We start from the raw sequence: 21,746 nt of genomic DNA, 5'->3' as shown, positions 1-21,746 counted from the left end.
GGGCCTACAGCCCATTCTGCTCATGAAGTGCTCTGACAAAGCCACCAGTATCACAGTAGGACTACCAGAATGCTGATAAGGAAACTGGGGACTTCTTAAGAAGGGGCTGGCTCTGGGAAAAGTTGTCCATCTGTGATGGATGAGGAAGTTGTGATCTTTGGTCTCATTTGTTTAATTCTTTTAAACATTGATTAAGTCCATGAAATAAAAAACGTAATAATCTCTACATTGTAACCATTAGCAGAACTAAAAACGAATTTCCTGATGTCAACATAGGGCAGCAATAAAGGCTCCTGGCTTGTTTTAATTGGACCTGAGCTTTTCAGACCAAGGTCTCTCCTGCCTTTGGGACCACTTATATTCCTTCTCCCTTGAGGGCCCTCCACCCCAATTAAGTTCTGATCTAGGTGGGGCAGGGATATTTAATAGGCCTTTGGTTTTCTGTTAGCCTTTTATTAACGCTGTAAGTTACAGAGGCCAGATGTCCTCGGCTGGGTTTCACCTTCTATGCTGGGTTCCTGGCTGTTGTGGTTTTGTTCCCGCTATGATCTCTGACTCCTGCTGAAAGCTGGTCAAAGTCAAGGCTGGAAGTGCTATCCCTCTTAGCAGAGCCCCAGGCTGAAGTAGGTGCTTTGTGAGGGAGCAGGCTGGCAGGCACCATCTCCCTTTCCGGGGACCTTCCCAGTAGCTTTCTGCTCTTAACCTACCTTTGTCACTTTCATATCCTTCAGTGAGGAGGGCTTTATCTAAGGGGTCTGAATCTGTGACAACGGCATATTGAATTGATTGCTTTTTAGACTGACAAACACAATGGAATCTCCCTATTTATTTATCCTTAATATGAAAATATACAAGGATACCCAACTCCCTAATTTTTTTTCAGAACTGAAAATAAAACTTCAAATTCCCAGCTGTCATTTATTACTATTGCCTTTAGCTCAAGTATTTACAAAATAAATTTGCTTTAGAAATTGACCCTGGACTTCTGCAATCCAATGTAGCTGAATCCTGCCTGTTTAATTTTAATCAACAAAGGCGTGGGGTGACTTTCCTGCAGTTTTCCCATGAGGGCTGGGAGCATGGATTGTGAAAACGTTTGCCTCCTGGATGGACACTTCTTTGGAGGGGTCTCTCTCTCTCGGTTCCTCTGGGTCTTCTTAAGAGTGCTCAAGGAGACTGAATCCCTAGTACTGAGCAATCTGGGGGGTTAGGAGCCACCCTGAAGAACTTGCCCATGAGAACCCGTGCGTCTTCTGAAAAGTAGCTCCAGAACCAGCTGGGGGCCAGTACTCTGGGATCTCAGCCTGACCTGAGGGCAGCAAATTCACAAACCACGTGACTGAAAGGGGACAGACATTTTTTTCATGATTCTGTCTCTATGAGAATCCAAACTTTATAGGGAAGACTGTCTTTTCTGCATACCTCCTGATGCCTAGAAAAATAAGTGAATTGCGTACCTGTGAATATGCCCCTCACACACAGACCCTCCCTCTGGGCCTGTTCCTTGCCCCGTCCCACCCCTGACCTCCAGGAGTTGATCAACAAGAACACTTTCTCATAGTGACAGTCATGATGCGTGCCAGCCACCGTCCTAAGCACTTCCTGGACCATACTGCAGTTAATCCTCACAACCTTCCACGAGCTCATTTGGCAGGTTCAGAGGGGGTAGTTAACCAAACCCAGGCAGCGTGTGGTAGAGCTGGGTGGCAAACCTAGCCATGCTTCTCTGTAAAGTCTTTGTTTTTCTCCTCTCAGCTAAGCAATTCTGAGCCCCGGATTGGTATTGCTTATTACAGAAATAATTGTACTAATTTGAACTCTCCCTGCTTCCCATTGTACTCCTGTAACAAGCAAGAGGATGAGGGAGCCATCTCTGTGACCTGGACTTGGGCCAGCAGCAGGGATGGGAGGCCCTGAGGCCCTAAGCACTTTTGGTGGGAACTGCTGACTGGTGAGATGGACGTCAGTGCTTGGCAGGAAGCTAGAACAGGTCATTACACAGATGGTTTGTAAGTTCCAAGGACAGGAAGCAGTGGTCGTCCCTTTGAGCCAAGGTTTGCAAAGAGTGAACTGGGGCCAAACCTCATTTTTTTTTTGCAAGTCTCACCAGAATCGTAGATGGGGGCTGACAGATGTAGTTTATCTGCATTTCAGCAAATCATTTCACAGCGTGTCTCACAGCACATTTAGAGAAAAGTTGGACAGATGTGGGCTGGATGTCTAGTGGTAATTTAGATGGTTTGGAGAAGGTTGAACAAACAGCATCCCAAGAGCGTTGATGAACGGAGCAATGACAATGGCCATTTGTTCTGAGTGCCATACACAGGGTCAAGGGTGTAGCCAGCACTTAGTAAATATGTGTTGGTCGTATTAAACTCAGGGGAAGTCTTTAGTGACCCCATGAAAGGGCTCTTTCTTTGATTTAGCAAACATTTACAGAATAGATGAGGAGTTTGGGGAGTAGAGGTCTGATCCTTGATGGAGGGAGGGAAAAGTCAGGTCCATTTTCTTTGACCCCTGGAGCCCAGCCTCACAGACATGGTGATGACAGAGGACAACTCTGGGACTCTTGCTGTGTTTGGATGCACTGTTTCACAGCACTTAGGAATTCTGAGGGGGAGGTGTGGAGAGTACTGTGGGAAAAGTGTGTGTGTGTGCGTGCGCGCACGCACGCTTGGTTTTCTGGCTCACTGCCCGCCTAGAACCAGATCATCTCCACTTACCTGTTTTTCATATTGGGCTTATGGTAAGACTGCATTTAAAGAAGGCCTTCTCCTTTTGGCTCAGAAATGTTTGAAAACCTCATGGTATTGAAGAGTCCTTCTAGCTCTAAAAATGAAGTGGTTCTTAAAAACTGTGTGGCAGGAGGGAGTGCTAAAGGCAAGCTCTAAAACACATCGGCTTTGTTTCCCATTTTCCTTTCACCTCCTGGTAGGCTCAGTCTCCTTGGCAAGTCACTAAAAGCGTCCCCACCTTGAGGGCCGCCATTTTCTTTCTTGTGAGCCCTCCTTCCTGACACCCTCTCAGCCCCGCAACTAGTCTTCCTGTATCAAACTGCATTCTTATGTATAAATGACTGGCAACTTCCATTTCCCCAGTGTAGATATTTGCACTGTTAAAGACCCAAACTGAGAGAGAAGCTCTCTGATTGGTAAGGTTTTAAGCAGTGTGGCCAAGTGAAGAATTTGAGGAAGGGAGGGAGAGAGATTTGGGGCCAGTGGAGCCTCCATGAAGTCTACCGAGAGAAATGTGGCCATTTGCCCGGGTTCATTAGTTCATTCAAAACTATTTTTAAAACACCTACTATGGGCTAGCACTCTACTAGACACTGGAGGTAAATATTGAGTAAAAATAATCTCAGTCTCTGCGCTCATAAAGTTTACAGTCTGGGGAGAGACTGTGACTTCACTTAAAAATTAATTCACTAATTCAACAATTATTCCCTGAGCACCTATTATACGCTGGCATACAGCAGTGAATAAACCACATGAAGTTCATGCCCTCTGGGGCTTATATATAAATAAGTACATGATTAAAATCTAAGATATGTGTGTGAGGAGTGTTAAAATGGAAGTTTTGTCTACGCTCCAAGATGCAGGAGATTCTGAGGAGGTGTCTAACCACCCAATGCAGGTTTCCAAGGCAACCTCTGTAAGACGGCTCCATGATTCTTGGACCCCTCAGCTGGATGAAAGATCTGAAAAGGGGCTGGGGCAGGGAGAAGGGTTTCTAGGGGTACTGTTGCTGTGCTGTGAGTCCCCAGTGGCCCGCCCACCTGGGGGAGAGGTACAGGGAGCGGGGAGGGCTTCCCCTCAAGCCTAGTGAGGTGAGTGAGGAAACAGAGAGTTTGGAAGCGAGTTCCCTGAAGATGGTGAGCACAGAGTTCTGGAAGCCGCCCGTGGTAGCGGCATAGAGATGGCTGCCATAGGGTTGGCCAGGCCACGTGTTGTGTGAATATCTCCTGTGGAGCAGATGTGGCCATGCAGAAGGGATCCTGTCTAAAGCCATCTAGTGGACAGAGAGACTTGGGCAGCAAGAAGCTGGAGATGAATGCTCCATCCAGAGGTTCTGGAAGCAACTACAAGCAAACACGGGGAATAAAGAGACATCACCCAGGTCACAGAAACTGCAGGAGAGGATCCAGAAGGAGCTCCAGACACCCCAGGGGAAAACAGAGTCAGCATTCAGCCTGTGCTGGGCCCAGCTTAATGGTCCAAGTTCAAGGAACATCTATTCTTTCTCCTATCTCTGCTCACCCGTCCTCGACCAGACGGTGTAAGAAATTGGCTGACAAGCTGGGGTGGGGCTGAGAAGGAGAAGAGCAAAGTGGAGAAACAGAGGAGAGACACCACTACCCTTCCTCCATGGGGAGTCCAGCTCAGGGCGGGGCGGGGGGAAGACTGAACACCGGATCAGGTTGGAGGTTTTAATTAATCTCTTAGATTAGACTTCTGACCGCTGAATTTAGAGTGCATTTCTGATTGCAGATCCGCCTACAGCCTGAGAGTGGGCCGAGGACTTGTGGTCCTGCCAAGTTCATATCTGGTGGCAGGAGAAAAATCTCTCAGTGAATAAAGTGTACAAGGGGTGGAGGGAAATACAAACCAAAGTTATATTTTGATCATGCGCACGTCATCTTGCGCCACGTACCAGGTAGCAGAGCTCAGAAGGAGAGAAACCCAGTTTTGCAGGGGCTGGTAACGAGGAATTAGCCCGGCCTGCAGGCCAGGGAGTGGCTTGGTCTCCCTGAGCCTGGCGTGTCCTGCATCATTTTCTCTTCTTCCTCCTGGCAGGCCCTAGAAACACTCTCCTGGACTGGGCTCTTACACATGCTCAGTTCCTTACACACTTCCAGCTCTTCTTCTCTGACCGCTACCCGTGACCTAGTGTGGACAGCTCCGGCTCTGGCCTCAGTCCTGCCCTGGCTCAGCCCCGCTGACGGTGCGTCCTCGGGGGCTGGCGGAGGGACCGGAGAAGCTGGACTGACCTCTCTCCCGTGGCCTGCATCAGCCTGTTACGCTCGGCGCCTGGGGTCCAGTGTCCCCGCTGTGTCCCATGGCTGCTGGCACCTGGGGCGTGGTCATCTGCTCGCGAATTGTAAAAGTCAGAGGAAACGCTGACTGGAACCCAGGCCTCCTGGCATTCAGGCTCTTTCCACGAACCACTCTTGGGAGACGGACTGAGGTGTTGTCCTGACACTCCGAAATGGAATGTATGCACAAGCATGAAAGAGATACATCTAGGCATTCAACAGAGTGTTAGAGACGGGGTCTGGCAAACCCGCCGAGCCGTGTGCTTCCGTAACATGAGCTTTTCCACGGTGTGACTCTGGCAGGGCCCCTGGCCTTTGCAGAAGGGAACTAAGGTGATGGAATGGACTGACATCTCACCAAGGATGGGCACTTTTGGAAGATGTCTGTTTCACCTCGTTTATAACATACCCCATTTTGTTTGGCATTTTTTCAGTGCATAGAAAAGAAAATAAAGGAAGGTCTGGTCCCGTCAGAAAAACAGGTTTGTTAAAAGGGGAGGCCGTTTTTGTGTGAGTTAGAAGCACAAAGCAGACGTGGGGATGTTTCTTGCATCTCCACCTCAGGCAGCTGGCCATTTGGCTGAGAAAGAGATCACAGACTCCCTGGCCAGGGAGGCAGTGCTTAAAGTGGTCCCGGAAGTGAGTGCCCAAGGCTACAAAGCCAAGGTTTAAGCACAAATTCAAGGCTCAAGCTGCTCTGTGGGTTTCAGGCCCCTCCTGTGTGAAAGGAAGGCACCAGCTTTAGGAAAAGGACTCTTAGGGCAACAGCCTTAGGGTTAATTTGTACTTTGTAGGTTATTTATTTTGTTTAATATTGAGTACTAATTGTATATTGTATTATGTTGTTTACAAAACATAGCAAAGAAAGGGATACATATGCTGTTTTAATAGTGTCATTATATATCTAATTATCATATTAATTATTATTAAGACATAAGTTAGGTTAAGGGGTCACAGTTGGGGCCATTCTCAGGTATGGCACCTCCAGTTAGAGCTGGTGCCCTGCAGCTGGGAACTGGCCTTCAGCAACGTGGACCTGGGGACAGGCCCCCCTCCCTGGGGGGTTGGTGGTCATAGAAGGAGAACCTAATGGATCTTCTTTTCTGCAAAATAGACGAGGTGCCTTCCCTGGCTTTGCCTCCCTGTCCCCCGCACTCAGCAAAAGTACTATGTCTGAAATCTTGGAGGATTCTCTTTCCCGCCGTCACCTCCGTGCTCTTCTCTCCTCTTCTTCCACCTCCTCTTCCCCGGCCTCCTCCTCCTTGGCCTCTTTCCTTGTCCTTCTCAACCGCCTTCCTGCTTCTCCTCTTGTTGAACACCTATCCCATGTGAGGTGTTAGAGATGGAAAGGGGGAGAAACCAGCTATGAAATGCTGAATGAGTGGGACACGAATGAATGTGATGATGGCTCAGAGGCAGACGGCATCTCCGAGTCCTGAGAGGGACTGGCAAAGCTTTCCAGAGGAGATATGACTTGTGTCGAGTTACAGTGAGAGGACAGGAAAGGCCAGGATAATTTGGGCTGCGGCATGGTGTGAGTGGAGGTCCTGATGCTGGAATACATAAGGCCTGTTGGCTGAAACAGTGTCTCAAAGGGCAGGCTGCTTTGTGCAGGACTCGAGGAGAGGCAGGCGGAGTCTGACTGGCTGTGCAGGGCTATGCTGCTAGCGCTGCCGCTTAGCCCAGCATTTCCCACCAAAGTGCCTTCCACAGGGCGCTAGTGATGCTGTATAAAAACAGAGCAGTCATTTTCAAGTTTGGGAAATGCTGCATGATATACCCCTCCCCTCTGGAGGTTCCCAGTGCCATTGGCTCATGAAAGCATCTTTGAAGTCTTGCAGATAAAAAAAAAAAAAATCAACCTTTTTCACACTGTTAAGTGCAGCGTTTCCCAAACTTATTTGACACCTATGAGCAGCTGGGGGTATAAGTGTCCACAAAACACATCTGTGTGCAGACAGGGGGAGACAGTGAAGGTTTCAGAGGGGGTGTAGCTCATTGCCGTCAAGGAATCAGAACTCCCTCACATCAGCGAGGGGGGTGAGGGGTGTATGCAGACCTGCCAAACACCTGCCGCTGCGGTTGACCTCCCTCTGTTTTCCTGGGGGAAGACCGGCTGGCTGGTAGGCGAGGGAGGGAGAGCTCTCATTCTTTAGCACTGAAAGCATTAATGAAGGCTCAAAGCTCACGCCAAGAAAATGTTTTCGCTGGCCGGAGAAGGGGTTGCATATACATATGCACGCATGTGTAAACTTGCTGACTGGCGACCCTGTTGGTCTCCTTGTTTTTTTTTTTTTGTTTAGCCAAAGCCTGAGCATCCTCGAAGGAAAAGCTGAAGTCATACCTCCTCTCTGCATTCTTTTCAGACCGAGCCTGGCCTCTGGCTTACCCCCTCCACCCATGATCTCTCTCTTCTTTTTACTGTCAGCTGTGAACAATCACTTTCGGACACACCACCTGGTTTCTTCCCCATCCCCTCGGTCCCCTACTCAGGAGTGCCCACCCCATGCTGTGCCCAAGCGTGCACGGGACATTGGCTGATGACTGGCGTATACGGCAATGCATTCTGCTTTTTCATTCTCCAAATGGCAGCAGGGCAAATGAATGTGCAAACGACTCATCTTCCTGCCAGCCCCCAAATGAGATAGAACAGAATCACTTCACTTTTATTTCTATTGAAGCGATTCTGGACTACAGCAAGGTCTAATTTTTCATCTCCGAGTGATTCTAAAGGTCACCATGAACAGTCAAGAAGGTAACAGCCAGGCAGACAATGAATCAACAAAGCAAAACCAAAGGGCGACAAACAATGGCATCCTGCTGGAGTTTCATTCTGCCTTCTGGGCATTATTGAGAGGTCACTCCTGGGTGAAGGGGATTCGAATTCCCAGGGCAGAGTATGCTGGGAAGGACACTACAGGAGGTGGAGGGGACTGGAGAGACGGTCAGGTCAAAAGAGGGATGAGGTGTCCATCAGCCAGTCTCATCAGCTGTATCTCCATAATACTTTCAGAATCCATCCACTCCTCGCCATTTCCTCTCCATCCTTTTGCAGGTCACCACCACTGCCTCTCCCCCAGGGCTGTTGCAACCAGCTCCTCACTGGTCTCCCGGTTTCCACTCTGGACCCCCTACAATCCATTCTCCCCCTCGCATCAAGGGCAGTCTTGGTAGAATGTGAATTACATCACGTCCCTCCTCTGCTAACCCTCCACTCCATGCAGCCTTCCTGTTACACGCAGAGTAACATCCAATCCCTGGTTTACAAGCCCTGCCTGCCTTGGCCCCTGCCCTCCCGTCTCCCATGGCACTCGACTGGCGCTGGCCTCTAACGTCCTCCAACAAGCCACACTCTCTCCAGCCGTGCAGGCTTTGCACTGTTGCTCCTCCCCTGATCTTGACATGGCCAGTTCCTGCTTGTCATTCAGACCTCACCTTCAATGTCACCTCTCCAATGCCCACCTCTCCAAAGAGAGGGCTTTTCTGACAACACAGGTAGGTATCTATTCTCTTTCTGTCCCACCACCCTACTTTAATTCTTGGTGTAGCACTTAACACTTGGGTGCTGTGAACCCTACAGTACAGACTCCATGGAGGGACCGTGGCCTCATGGTTCACTGGGGCTTAGCCCGACAAATAAATGTGATGAATGAATAAATGCTAGCTTTCCCATGTATCAGCCTAAGCTCTTGAGTCCTCTGTGAAGCGAATTTCCTCCTCTGTAAAATGGGAAGGAGAACACCTACATCAAAGGGTTATCAGAGGAAATGCATTCAAAATTATTATACATTATGAGGCTCCCGGGAGATGCTAGTTATTATTTCCCAAGTCAAGTCAGTTTCCTTTTTGGTAAAATGGGGATACTATTTGCTTTCTAGGAATCTGTCAAAGATCAAGTAGAGCAGATAATCCAATAAATGTACAAATATTTAGAACAAAGTTTTAAATGCAACAGGCCTTTTCCTCCCTGTGAAGATAGTAGAGGGAAGCTTCTAAACAAAACCCTTCATGCTGGTTTGGAGCACGTAAGACTTTTGGCTACGAACAAGAAGTCTGGGAGAGGAACAGGCCCAGAAAGGCAAAAAGTCACAGCTGATCTAACAGAAAACCAGGAAGGGCATAACTCTGCAATTCTCCTTGTGTCTACAAAATAGAAACGGTTGGAAGAGTCAGGGCCTGTATGAAATCACGCTGTACCCCTTCTCACAAGTGCCTTCCAGGCTAGTCCTCTAGGCCAGCACAGCTAACAGAAATGTCACACAAACCACATGGGTGATCTTCAGCTTTCTATTAGCCACATTTGTAAAAAGTAGAGAAACGGGTGAGATCAATTTTAATAATATTATCTTACTGAACCCAACAGATCCAGAATGTTATCATTTCAACATGTGATCAATATAAAAATGACTTAAGAGTTATTTCACATTCTGTTTCTCATGTTACATCTTTGAAAATCCTTTCACAGGTACAGGATGCGGCATGTCTGACTAGTTACGTGTCAAGTGCTCAATAGCCATGTGTGGCTAGGGGCTTCCTTGTGGGATAGTGCAGCCCTAGACTTTACTTTTGAGGCGTTCAAGATCTTTTGTTACTTGTGGGGCTGAAAGGGGAGGTGACAAATAATTTTGTAAAGCATGACTCCATTTGTAATCCCACTAAGTTGCCTACTGTTATTCCACAGCTGAAGAAAAGTCCTAGTTGACTCTTCCACTGGCCAGTGAAGAGCCTAAAATAAAATTTATTTTAAGACTTTAAATTATTGGGTTAGCCAAAAAGTTCGTTCGGGGTTTTCCCTAAGATGCTACAGAAAACCCGAACGAACATTTTGGCCAACCCCATACATTCCTGTCATGGAAATTAATTTACCTTCTGATCGCCATAGACTCTTTAAGACATGTAAAACTATTTGAAACTGTGCCTGTCTGTCTGTCTGTCTGTCTATCTACCTCTCCTCTGGAAGTGATAATTAGGAAGCTTACTCATTTAAAATCAAATCGTGTCCCTTTCCTCTCACCCTGTGTTTCAGGGGAAGATTTATGAGAAGCTGTGTTTCTTCAGGGTGGGACAGTTTGGTCCATGGTTTGCAAAGCTAGAGAATTTCAATAATCAAACTGTTGCCTTTAAAAAATGTCAAACTTGGAAATGGGTTAGAACTGAACACATCAGTGGAATGAGCTTAAGGGCGCAAGAAAATTATTATGGAGTAAAGTTACCCCAAAATCATTGTTCTCCTTTGACTCATAAATCAATTACAGAGCCTTGGGCTTTTTGGACATAGATCGGTGAGTTTTACAAAGGACAGGCATCAAAGCCTGGCTGTGGAGGACGCTCTGAGGATCCAAACAATCGTTTCAGCATTAGCGTTTACAGTCATTTGAGAGCACAGCAACATTGCTGCGTGACACTGGAGTTTTCATGCAGGCAGGTTAAGTCTTTTGGAAGCCTCCGTCCACGTTGCTTATTAGTGGCCTGGCATGGGATGCAGTCATGTGGGTTGCTGGCGTGTGTGACGCTAATTACTTGTAAGGCCTAGTTTTTGCTAGGAGCTTCTGTTTGGAATCATTAGCCAACACATTTTCAACTTCAGGCCACCAACAGAGGATCTAGTGCAGAACAAGCTAGTGTAGCTTAAGGGGGTGCAGTGGGGACCATGGGCTGTGGGGAGGTCTCCTTGCTTATTCCTGGTTTGGAGAGATGCTAACTGTTTACAAGCACAGAAGGTAGCCTCAGTTCTGCAGTTACCTCAGCCATCTCTGGAGGACCACATGGCATTCCCTGGGCCTGTAGACACGGTGGGGCATCGAGGCCATGGCTGCATAAATTCTGGTAAGTTCGTTCCCACCACCAATGGGAAAATACTCACTCTCCTTTCTATTTCTCTCTGCCTCCATGCCTAAGAAACCCAACCCTGCTTGGTCAGAACTACTTCCCTTGCTAGAAAGAGAAAGAAGGGGAACACTGTCTTGTATAACAACAGGGATGATTCCACAGTGGACTTTCCAGTGGGCCCACTTTTATTAATTATTCCCACTAAGGGGCATGGATGTCTGTTATGATGTCCAATTTTCCAGACTCTGTGACATTTAAGAGTTTCCCATTACAAATCACTCTGAGTGAGCAGTAGAGAATATGGAAAAGCTTACACAAGATCTTCTCCCATTTAGAGCTTGTATTCAAGTCGGAGTTGCAGAGGCCTTGGCAAGTAGTACGCCAGGGATTGAGGCCAGTGCCTGGGTGTCAGCGGCCAGGGCCACGCTGTCTAATGGGGTGACCCAATCCAGATGTTGGGGGGATGCAGGAATCCACAAAGGTGATGAAAGCTAGTGGAGTGAGTGCCCCCAGAGCTAACTCCGCCGTCACTGTGGATTCTGAACATAACTCTGCCCTCGACGGTCTTAGCCAAAAGAAAAAATGGAAGAACACTAAAACATTAAACAAGTATCACAAGAATGAACTTATAAAGTGAGACTAGTAAAGTCAGAGAGTTGTTTTTCTCTCAAACTTTCTATTTCAAACAATTTAAAGGAAAAGTCAAAGTTATTAATAAATGGCAATACCAAAAATTATGAATTGCAATGATAATGAAAGTTTGTTTGAATAACCCTTCAAGTTTGTCTGAAGATGCCCCTAGAAGACAGTGTGAACCCTCTCTCTTTATTAAAGGCAGGGGTTTTTTTGAGACATCTTTGCCCACTACTGAAATGTGGTTGTCTATGAAGGGAACATGATAAAAGTTTACAAACAGCTGTGAACACCTGGGGGTTGCAGAAAAAGTCATAATCCCTAGCACAGGGAAATAAATTGAGCCATGTCCTCAGTGCTGTGAGGGAAAGTAAAAAGAAACAAAAGGAGCCACAGTCCCTTTCCACAAATCATTTAAGGCTTCCTCAGGGAGTGAAACATCAGTACTGGCTTTAAATTAAAATGGTGTGAAATTTTGTGGCAGTAGCTGTGAACACCGGAGGAGGGAGGGGCCAGACAATGAGCAAGAATCAGGGGAGAGCCTCGGAAGGCTGAGGGCTGGGTACCCAAAAGACGTGAGCAGACAAAAGGGTGGAGAAGGCAGAGTTCGGAGGTGGGTTATGACTGCTTTCCTCTCCCCCACTCCACTGTCAGCCTAGGCCTCCTCTTGCAGCGCCTCTCATCTGGGCCTTCACACATGCTGTTCCTTCCAACCAAAAGGCCTTTGCCTCACTTCGCCAGGAGAGCTCATCCTTTAGGTCTCAGCCCAATGGTCTCTTCTTTTCAAAGTCTTCCCTGGTCCCCTAGTCTGGGTTAAATCTCCTTGCTCTATGTTCTCATGGAACCTCAAATGCTCCCCATACTTCCATACCACTTATTACATTAAGTTCTAGTTTAGTGCTTTTCTGACTACTCTGATGTACACCCCACAAAGGCAGGGGCTTTGCTTCATTCATGCTAAATCCCTGCTGCCTAGTGTGGTACCTGCGGTAGGGTAGGAGCTCAAGACCTATTTGTCGAACGCGTGGGTGTACTCTATCTTAGACACAGTGTTGATGGCAAAGGGGGAGGTAGGCAGAGGTGGAATCAGGGAGAGAAAATATGAGGTAACTTGGGAACACAGCACACTGCATGGGAGGGCAGGTTACTGTGGGAGGGCAATCGGCAGGTACGTCATCTTGGGCAGGGTATAAAAATGGAACAGTGTTGGGAGGTGGGAGAAGGTAGGAGGACAAGAAAGAAGGAGATTGGGTGGCAGGGACCAGCTCTGCCTTCCAAAATTCGGCCTGGTTTACCTTTTCTTTAAGAGATCAAGCCCAGTCGTGACCCCCACCCTCTTCTCCTGGCCTGGGGTGAGGACTCAAGGAGAGCCAGGCAGTGTAGGGCTGGTGGGTTCTGGACTTGCCACTTCCACTAATTCCCTTTGTGACCCTGAATGGAGCAACGGTCTTCTTATGAAAGCATTAATCTTCCTAATACGAAAATAGGACATAAGTAAGGTAGTAATGGGGAGCAACTGAGAAAATGTACTTGGGAGTGTTTAGAGGTCTCTCCATCACCTTTCTGGCCCTCAATTTCCTCACCTTGAACGTGAAAGGACTGGGATCATGAGGAATCCCCAATCTGTTCCTGAGACTGAGGGTCAGGTTGAGGTGGGGTGGTCATGGGATGACGGGAGAAGATGGGCACGCGTGTGGATGTCTACAGCAGGCTGGCTCTTCTCCACACTGTGCATTCTGGAAGGCGATCTCCTAAGTCAGATTCTGCCATCTAAGACTCAACCCAACACTTTCGGGCCAGAACAGAACTCCCCACCAGCCTGGGTTAGAATCAATCTCAAATGAGGTCTATTGCAGAGCTGTAGCTCCCCTAGAGATGATCTTTTCCAATGCCCTCAGCTGGAGGAGCAGGCCCATGGCAGCCGAGTGGCTAGACATAAACATCACATTGGAACAAAGTAGAAAACTTCCTACAATGTTACACACTTGGGTGAAATTTTGACCCTAGAATCAAGCCCCACCTCCCTCAATCCTGACTCTGTTTGGAAGGAAAAAAATGAGATCAGAGAATTTCAAGAGGGGTGTCTTTATTACCCAGCCCTGCCTTGTTCCGCCCCTAGTATTTAATTCTCCTCTGTTTGCTCTTTGCAACTTGATACCAGATCTTGACCTTCTGTTGCTGCAGCTGTTTGGGAGATGAGGCAATTCAAAGGTGAAAGTCATCAGCTAAGCTATAAAATGGTGATGATGATGAGTATGGAAGTGTGTATGGGTGTGGAAAAAGAGGGTTAGATTATGGGGGACTGGAAGAGGAGGGAGAGACTTCAACCACATCAGTTGCCTTCACATCTATTTATTGAAAGACACCTCCTCCTGGGAGCAGGATGTGGTGCCAAAAAAAAAAAAAAAAACCTCAAGATGGTATATTTTGCAGCATCAACTTTGGGTTCAACTTCTCTGAAAAAAGTTAACTTTGCAGGTTTTGGGTACAGTTTGGTTTCTGCTGTGGACAGAGGATGTCTTGAACGTTTTCTGTTGTAAATTCAGGCAAGTAAGCCAAGAATTCTAAGTCCTCATGTTCCTCTCCAATGAGACAATGAAGGAGAGATTTCCAAGGGTGAGAACTGAATAAATTCTACTGAGAATTCAAACATCCAGGGAAGGGGCTCTGACAAAATAAATCACACCCTCTTGCATTTCCTACGATTTGCTTTTTTTTCCTTTATCTTAAATGACCTACTCGTACAAAAGTTTATGAAAGGTCAGAAGTCAGTGGCTAGCAAATGGGACTTTCTCTCCAGATCTGTTGGGGACTTACAGCCCGGTGTCAGGCACCAATAGACATTTTGAAGACCGCTGTTTACTCAAAGTATAAACCAATATATTCTATGCAAACCTTTTTTTCCCCCTATGTTTAGATAGAAATGTTTACTTTTCCAGCGGTTCTGTGAATTGAATTAAAGAACAGAGTGACTAAGAAAAGACTCAATATAAAGCTTATTATCTGTTGTGCAAGAGGAACTGATCTTCACATAAAGATTTTAATACAATAACTTGATTCTTTTGGTCATTGCTGATTTAAATGAGAGATGAATTCTGAGAAGAAGTTTTCCACACATGTTGAGATCTAACTAAACTCTGAAATCAACTGCAGTTTTCAGGGGAAAGAAGGGAAGAAAATGAACTCCCATCTGTTTGAATTATTTACACTTGTCATTTTATTTCATCCTGACAACACCTACAAAAGTAGGGATTACTGGATCACTTTGACGCATGAGGAAACTGAAGCTCAGTGAGGCTGATTAATGTAACGGAGGCTACCGGGCAGCGCTGGGAATTTAACTTGGGCCTCTCAAGGTGAAAACGATCCCTCTCTTTCTCCATGTCATGCTGCAACCAGTTTCAGAGAATGCCACCTTCATCTATGTCTTTTTATTCCTGATGTCACCATTTACATTCAAGCCTCCTGATCCATGCTTGGACCGTTACCATAGCCCATTAACGATTTACCAACACATTACATCCATAGAGTTCTTGAGCTCGGTAGAACGATTTTAACCTGGCTGTTCTGCAAGACAAAGACACCTATGGCCAATTTTTCTACATACATTAAAAACAATTAAAAACTCTATTAATATCTAGTCAAACCAGAGCTTTGCAAAACTTCTGAGAAAATCTGTGTGCAATTAAATGTCTTAAAATACAATATAATTTGGCACTCTATGGGCTTCCCTGGTGGCGCAGTGGTTAAGAATTGGACTGTCAATGCAGGGGACACGGGTTCGATCCCTGGTCCGGGAAGATCCCTCATGCTGTGGAGCAACTAAGCCCGTGCGCCACAACTACTGAGCCTGTGCTCTAGAGACCGTGAGCCACAACTACTGAGCCCACGTGCCACAACTCCTGAAGCCCGGGCGCCTGAGCCCGTGCTCCTCAACAAGAGAAGCCACCTCAATGAGAAGCTCGCGCGCTGCAAAGAAGAGTAGCCCCCGCTCACCGCAACTAGAGAAAGCCCACGCACAGCAACAAAGACCCAACGCAGCCAAAAATAAATAAATAAAATAAATAAATTTTAAAAATACCTTTAATTTGGCACTCTAATATTTATCGCAGATGAAAATTAGCTCAAAATGGCTATAGTCTAAATATTTTAGTCTGATCATCAGGGTGGTAAAATCTCATCCTTGTTCCCCCTCCAGCCTTATGAGGTACGCTCATCCCTTGCACTCCGTCCTGAGATGTCTCCTTTCACTCCACAGGTTGGCCTTTATGGGCTGCAAGCTGGTCCTGGAAACCTGCTACCTTGATATTTCTACATCCTGTCTGTTGACTAAGTCCCGACTTCCCTCCAAAGCCCAATTCAAGTCCTACCAGTCCTGGAGAAGGTATCCCATCCTCTCAGGCTGCCAGCGATTGCCCTTCCTCTGTGGCTCTCATTCCCTTCAGCTCTCTCTCGGTCTACCCCGGGAACTACCTTGACCGCCATCTCTTCTATCTCCTCAACCAGCCGTCTGTTCTTTGAGGTCTCGTGCTTGTCTGCCTTTCTCATCGAGCCCTTCCCAGCACTTCAGCAGTATTTGCTAATAAGGAGCATACTTAATAAGTTGAACAAACATTTCCTGCTCTTGGGTTTGCTCTGCTCATTTTATTTTCACCGATCAGTGTTGTCAGAACAGAGGAGTTTACTAGAGATGCTGTGAAGAAAATTCAGAGGAAAACTGATGTGAGGAGTCTCAAAGGCAAAAGGTTTTTCTGTGAAAGGGAAATAACTGATAAGAGCTGCAGGATCAGGTGAACTTTCCACAGAAGGTCAACCAACCGACCGTGTGTATTCTGGATGCTGGGACTTGCCCAAGTCATCAATTTTCACCATGTTGTTGGGGGGGTGTCTTAGAATGTGCTGATATTTGTGCAGTTGGATCTGTTGTTTCACCAACAAGCCGTTCAAATGGGGATGTTCATGTCTTTACATAGACACCCATGTGCTTTAAAATTGTCAGTATTCAAGAAAGAATGTTTTAGCACAGATAAAACAGTGGCTTTAATGATTTTAATTGCCTAGTAATTTGAAAAATTGTTTCCCCCTTATGCTTATAGGGATAACATTAAATGAAAGAATTAGACACTAAGTTATATACATGTATGATTACAACTGAATAAAGAATAATAATAGAGGGTAAAAACTCTATTAACTATGTAAATGCTTTTTTAGTGAGTACAAGAAATGGTGAAAAGGATGTTACGAGGAATGCCAAAATTGGGGCAACCCATTGGATGGGGCAATATTTTCAGAGGTGTCTAAAGCCATCCTTGGGAGGAGATGAATTGCTTTCTATTTTCAAATGATGGGGGTCATCACTAGCTCACATGGTGCCTTTGTGTGAATTAGGAAAAGTCACCCGTTTCTGAGGTAGGATGCATGCTGTCCCAAGGAGGTTGACCTGCCCAGTTGGTGTTCAGGGTGGACCTCTGTCACAGGGCACGGCCTGCACATCTAGGTGCCTGTGTGCCCAGCAAACAATTCTTTGGAAAATGGAAGTGATCTTAAAGAGTAGAGTGACCTGAAAAGTAATCCCGCTAGTACTTGGTAGAGCAAGGGACTAACTCCAGAATTGTTGATTTAACTTAATCCTGATCAAGACTATTTATTGATGGCTTCATCTAAGAAACATAGGGCTATGGCACAATATTTATATATGACAAGGATCCCACTCTTAAGTAGCCAGTTATAACCTGGTATAAAACTAGTTTATTGGTACTTGTTAGATATTATGGTATAAACTTATTGGAGAAATGGGAGGCCTCCATTAACAAAACAAAACAAAACAAAATTTCCCAAAGCAGTTAGCACTGCTCTTTAGGTGTCATGGGTAGAGAAGATCATTTCCATTCTGCCACCGAGGAATAAAACATACAGCGATAGAGTCAAGGGACCAACAGTGGGTTCTCTTGGGGGTGGAGTTTTGAAGTGAATTGCTTGTAACATTGCATCCCAAAGTACCATACTTCTTGCATGAAGTGGAGACACCCACCCTGGAACTGAAGAAAGTGCTGACGCACGGGAGGGATGGGATTCCAAAGGTGGGGCTGGTTTCCTCTCCTCACTTTACCTTCACCTGTCCCACTCAGCTAGCCTATCACAGGGAAGACAGAGGCCATCGAATGGGTGCCTCAGCTTCCTGCCCTCTCACCCATACCTGAGAGCCCATCTTGGGCTCTGCCCCCCAGATCACTAAGGAAGAGTGGCATTTCCTAGGCTGTAGGTCATCTAAGTCCTCCTAGGGGTTCGTGCCCTCCATCGATGAGCACTTCAGCCTCTTCCCCTCCTGGGCTTCTGCCATGAGCACTTAATCATTCTCAAGCCCTTCATCCTAACCAAACAAAGAGCTTCTTTCAACTCCAGCTCTCCTCCAGCTACGTCTTTGGCTCTCCCTTCCCATTTTCCACTAAGCTTCACTCCTGCCCCCATCATTGCAGTGAACCTAGGTCACCAAGGCCACGAGGACCTTGTTACTGTTAATCTAATTAGAGGACTTGTCGGCTTGCATCTAAATTTCCCATACTTGACCCCATCGACCCCACCCTCCTCCGTGATGTACCATCTTCCCTTGGCTTCCATGACCCCAGACTCTCCTGTCACACCTGCTCTTTCTCTGGCTGGTCCTTCTTAGTTTCCTTCTTCTCCTTTTTCTTTCCACACCTCGACTCAAAGGATGTGATCCTGGGGGTTCAGCACTTAACCTCTTTCCCTTCTCTCTCTCCATACTCTCCCTGGGCTCTGCATCTATTCACACTGGTCTCAACCGCCATGCTGATGATGCCCAAATCCTTGCCTCCAGCTCAGAACTCTCACCAGAGCAAAACTGCCTCCTGCACAGATTGGGTGATACAAGTGGGCATCTAGGTACTGCAGATGCCCACCCTGCACGTATATGACTCCGAGGGTGAGCAGCTCCTGAAAGTTTGTGGTCTAGATGCTCCGTGGTACCTCAAACTCGATAAGTTAAAAAGCTAAGTCCTCATCTTCCCTCCCAAAGCTCTTCCTGTGGCCCCATCCTGGTGAACGACGTCACAGCCGGCTCAGATCAAAACCTGGAGGTCCTCCTTGACAGCCCCCTCTCTCATCCTCCACACCAGCCAGTTACCAAATCCAGTCATTCTGTTTCCACAACCTCTCCTGAATCCAGACTCTTTCCTCCTCCTGCCAATGTCTCTGGTCAGGACGCCACCATCTCCACGCTGCAGCCAGCATGACTTTTCTAAAACACAATCTGACCACAACTCTGCCTAAAACACTTGGTGGTGATTCTCCACTGTCCCCAGAGTGGGCTCCACGACCAGCATCCATGCTGTCCCCTCTCCCTGCTCCTCCGCTGGCTGCCTCACACTGTCCTCCACCAAGCCCCGCTTCTCATGTCCCCCGAAGGAGCCACAGGTCCCCTCCAGATCCTTGCTCAAGCTTCTCTCTCACAGAAGAGCCTCCCTCCATCACTCTCCTCTGGTCTCAGCCTAAATGCCACTTCTAGAAGTCAGTTTTGACACCAAGTCTGGTGAAATGCCCTTCCTGGGCATACCCCCCACCCCACCTCTCACATTCACCACAGAGCCTTTCACACAGGATGGTGTTTGGGGCCTTAACAGTTTGTCCCTGCTTCTCAAGGGAAGGGACACAGCTTACTAATCAATGAGCAGCCAGCACAAACTCAGTTTTCATCTCATAGAAAGTGTTCAGCAAGTATCTGTTGAATGCATGAAGGACTGAAGGAATTCTGAGTGTGGACTTCAAATCTGATAGTCCTGAATTAAGCCCTAGATCTGCCCCTTCCCAACTGTGAGTCCTTGGGAAAGTTAATAACCTCCCCTGAGTCTCAGTTTCTGCTCTGTAAAATGGATTTGCTCTTGTGAATGGATTTGTGCTTCTATAACCATCTGCAATCAATACAGTGCTTGATGTTCTCTTCTCTTTCAACTCATACGCTGAACTCCAGGAAGCCAGAATTAAGTCCTATTCTAGTTGGCATCCCTGGTGCCCAGCCCAGCGATGGGTTCTTAGCGGGGGCACAACAGATGAAGTTTGATGAAAGGATGTTTGAGGGAAGGCAGCCAAGGCAAAGAAGGAAGAAGGAAGATGTAATGCAGGGAATGTGGAGAAGGGAGAAAAGAGAGGGAAACAGAGTGCAGTTGCTTTCTCTGAGTCTGCTTATGTTTCAGGAGGCTCATCTGCTTTCGAAGGACTGGGCTGAGGATGCTCTCTCCCCTTGGAGATAACCTGCCCAGATCATTCTCGCCTCTGCAACAGTAGGGGAGCCACAGGGACCCATGTGACCGGCTCAGCTCCCTTATTGGAAACAGCTGTGCAGACAGCAGCCCTGGGGCTGGAGCTCGGGTAGGGGATTTCACAACCTCCAGGGCTGTGCTTCAGATGAGTTTCAGACATTGTTTATGTACATCCACGTGTGTGCTTCCTGGGTCTCTTCTGATTGCAATGAGGCCCAACCTTGCAAAACAAGCTCAGAGTGTGCCTTAGTATTTTGTTCCTGCTGATAGTAATGGAATGTACCAGCCTCCCAATGTCAGATCTGGGAGAAACCAAGGAGCTGAAAACAAAGAAGACATCCAACCCCAGTGGCTCCTCCCAGATCACATGAAAGGGGTGGGGTATTAAAGCTGGGGAGGGTTTAGGCGGGTTGATATTTTGACTAAATTCCATCCAGAAAAGACATACAAGGCAGAGTTATATTTTCTCTTTTCCATCCTCTTTACCCAAGCAGTAACAATATTGTAGCGGGCAGGATCTATGTTTACCGTCTTCCAGAGAAGAAAGGGACTGCTGTGAGCACATGAAGATTGTAGTCATCCATTTCCCTTAGGCCTATGAGACACAGGCATAGAGTTTTTGAAGGGATGTGGAGAGTTGCCTTCAAATTGTTCCAGGAAGGAAAGAAAAGATGCTGCCTGGGATGAGAAATAGGGAATTGGACCAGATCACTGATTCTCAACTCCAGTTGCGCATTAGAATGACCTGGGGAGCTTTTAACATCCCAGTATCCAGACTTCATCGCAGACAAATTAAATAAAACCTTTGGGGTGGGACCCTGGCATCGGGGCTTTAAAGTTCCCCAGGTGATCACAACATGCAGGTTGAAAATCATTGGATTCTGTGAACTCTGATCTCTGAAGCTCCCTTATATTTCTGGGTTTGAAATTAGTAATCTGGGAACAAAACTGTCTGCAGCTGGCAAGATTTCCCTACAATTGGTTGGGACTTAATATTTAGGCCTCAGCTAGAGTAGTCACCAATCATGTCAATAGCTGTTCTGTGGAGAAACATAGGAAGGTAGTGGTCAGTGGTCAAATAAGCACAGAAAGGTTGACTTCGAATCCCAAGCAGTCAAGGTTAGAGGGATTTTGATGGACATCTCGTTCCCTTTATCTCACTGGTTTCCCCAGACCAGCAGCATTGGCATCACCTGGGAGCTTGTTACAAATGCTAGTTCCCAGGCCCCGCCCCAGACCTGCTAAGTCAGAAACTGTGAGAGTGGGATTCAGCTACCTGGGTTTTAACAAAACTTCTGGGTGATTCTGTGCTGAAGTTTGAGAACCAGTGATCTGCTGCAGGAATCCTCTACTATATCCTGGCCCAGTGGTTTAACTGATTTTATTCCTGTTTGGTAACATGGAGCAAGCCCAGTACTCCCTGGGGAAGCCCATTTGTTGTTGAAATTCGCCCTTCAATTCTTTAGATGAAATATGCTTCACTGTAACTTCTACGTGTGGCTCTAGTTCTGTCTTCTGGGATGACCCAGAGTAAATCCAAGTCACGTTCTGTACTTCAAAGACTTTAAGATAATGTTCCAGGGCTTCTGGTTTAATATATGTCTGATAGCTCCTGAGGGCACTTCTCCCAAATTTACAATAAAATACACAGGAAGATACAGAAAAGGTGCCAATTCACATTACCACCCAAAAATAAGACTGAGGGAATAGAAGTAGTAGAAAATTTTTGTGAAAATTTATGTCATCTTGGAGTAGACGAGACTATTCTAAGTTTGACACCAAAGGCAGAAATTATAAAGATTCATAGGTTTAACTACAAAATTATAGATAACTTCAATATATTCTTAAAAACTTAAAAAGTATATGAAAAGCTAGAAAAACTTTGCATATGTATATTTTATATATATATTAATGTTAGACTTTAAGTTTCATGATGTGAGCATCATGTACTTAATGTATAGCACAGGGTCTGACAT

The 21,746-nt window shown here is 46.6% G+C and overlaps 1 protein-coding gene across 4 annotated transcripts in view; it reads right to left on the bottom strand.

The window, feature by feature from the left end:
- The window catches only part of ANTXR1 (ANTXR cell adhesion molecule 1), a 249,725-nt gene that overhangs the window by 31,191 nt on the left and 196,788 nt on the right, over positions 1–21,746 (bottom strand). Inside the window, exon 18 of one of the 4 annotated variants that reach the window (XM_007126731.4) lies at positions 5,946–6,351. The exons of 1 other annotated variant lie outside the window; for it this stretch is intronic. In XM_007126731.4, coding sequence (XP_007126793.1) covers positions 6,055–6,351 — 297 coding nt within the window. In that variant the 3' untranslated portion in view covers positions 5,946–6,054. 2 more of the 4 variants (XM_007126734.4, XM_007126733.4) reach the window with 2 other exon arrangements.

Source organism: Physeter macrocephalus, chromosome 12, assembly GCF_002837175.3.
Source record: "Physeter macrocephalus isolate SW-GA chromosome 12, ASM283717v5, whole genome shotgun sequence".
Classification (NCBI taxonomy): Eukaryota; Metazoa; Chordata; class Mammalia; order Artiodactyla; family Physeteridae; genus Physeter; species Physeter macrocephalus.
This window is presented reverse-complemented; position numbering and strand designations above follow the sequence as displayed.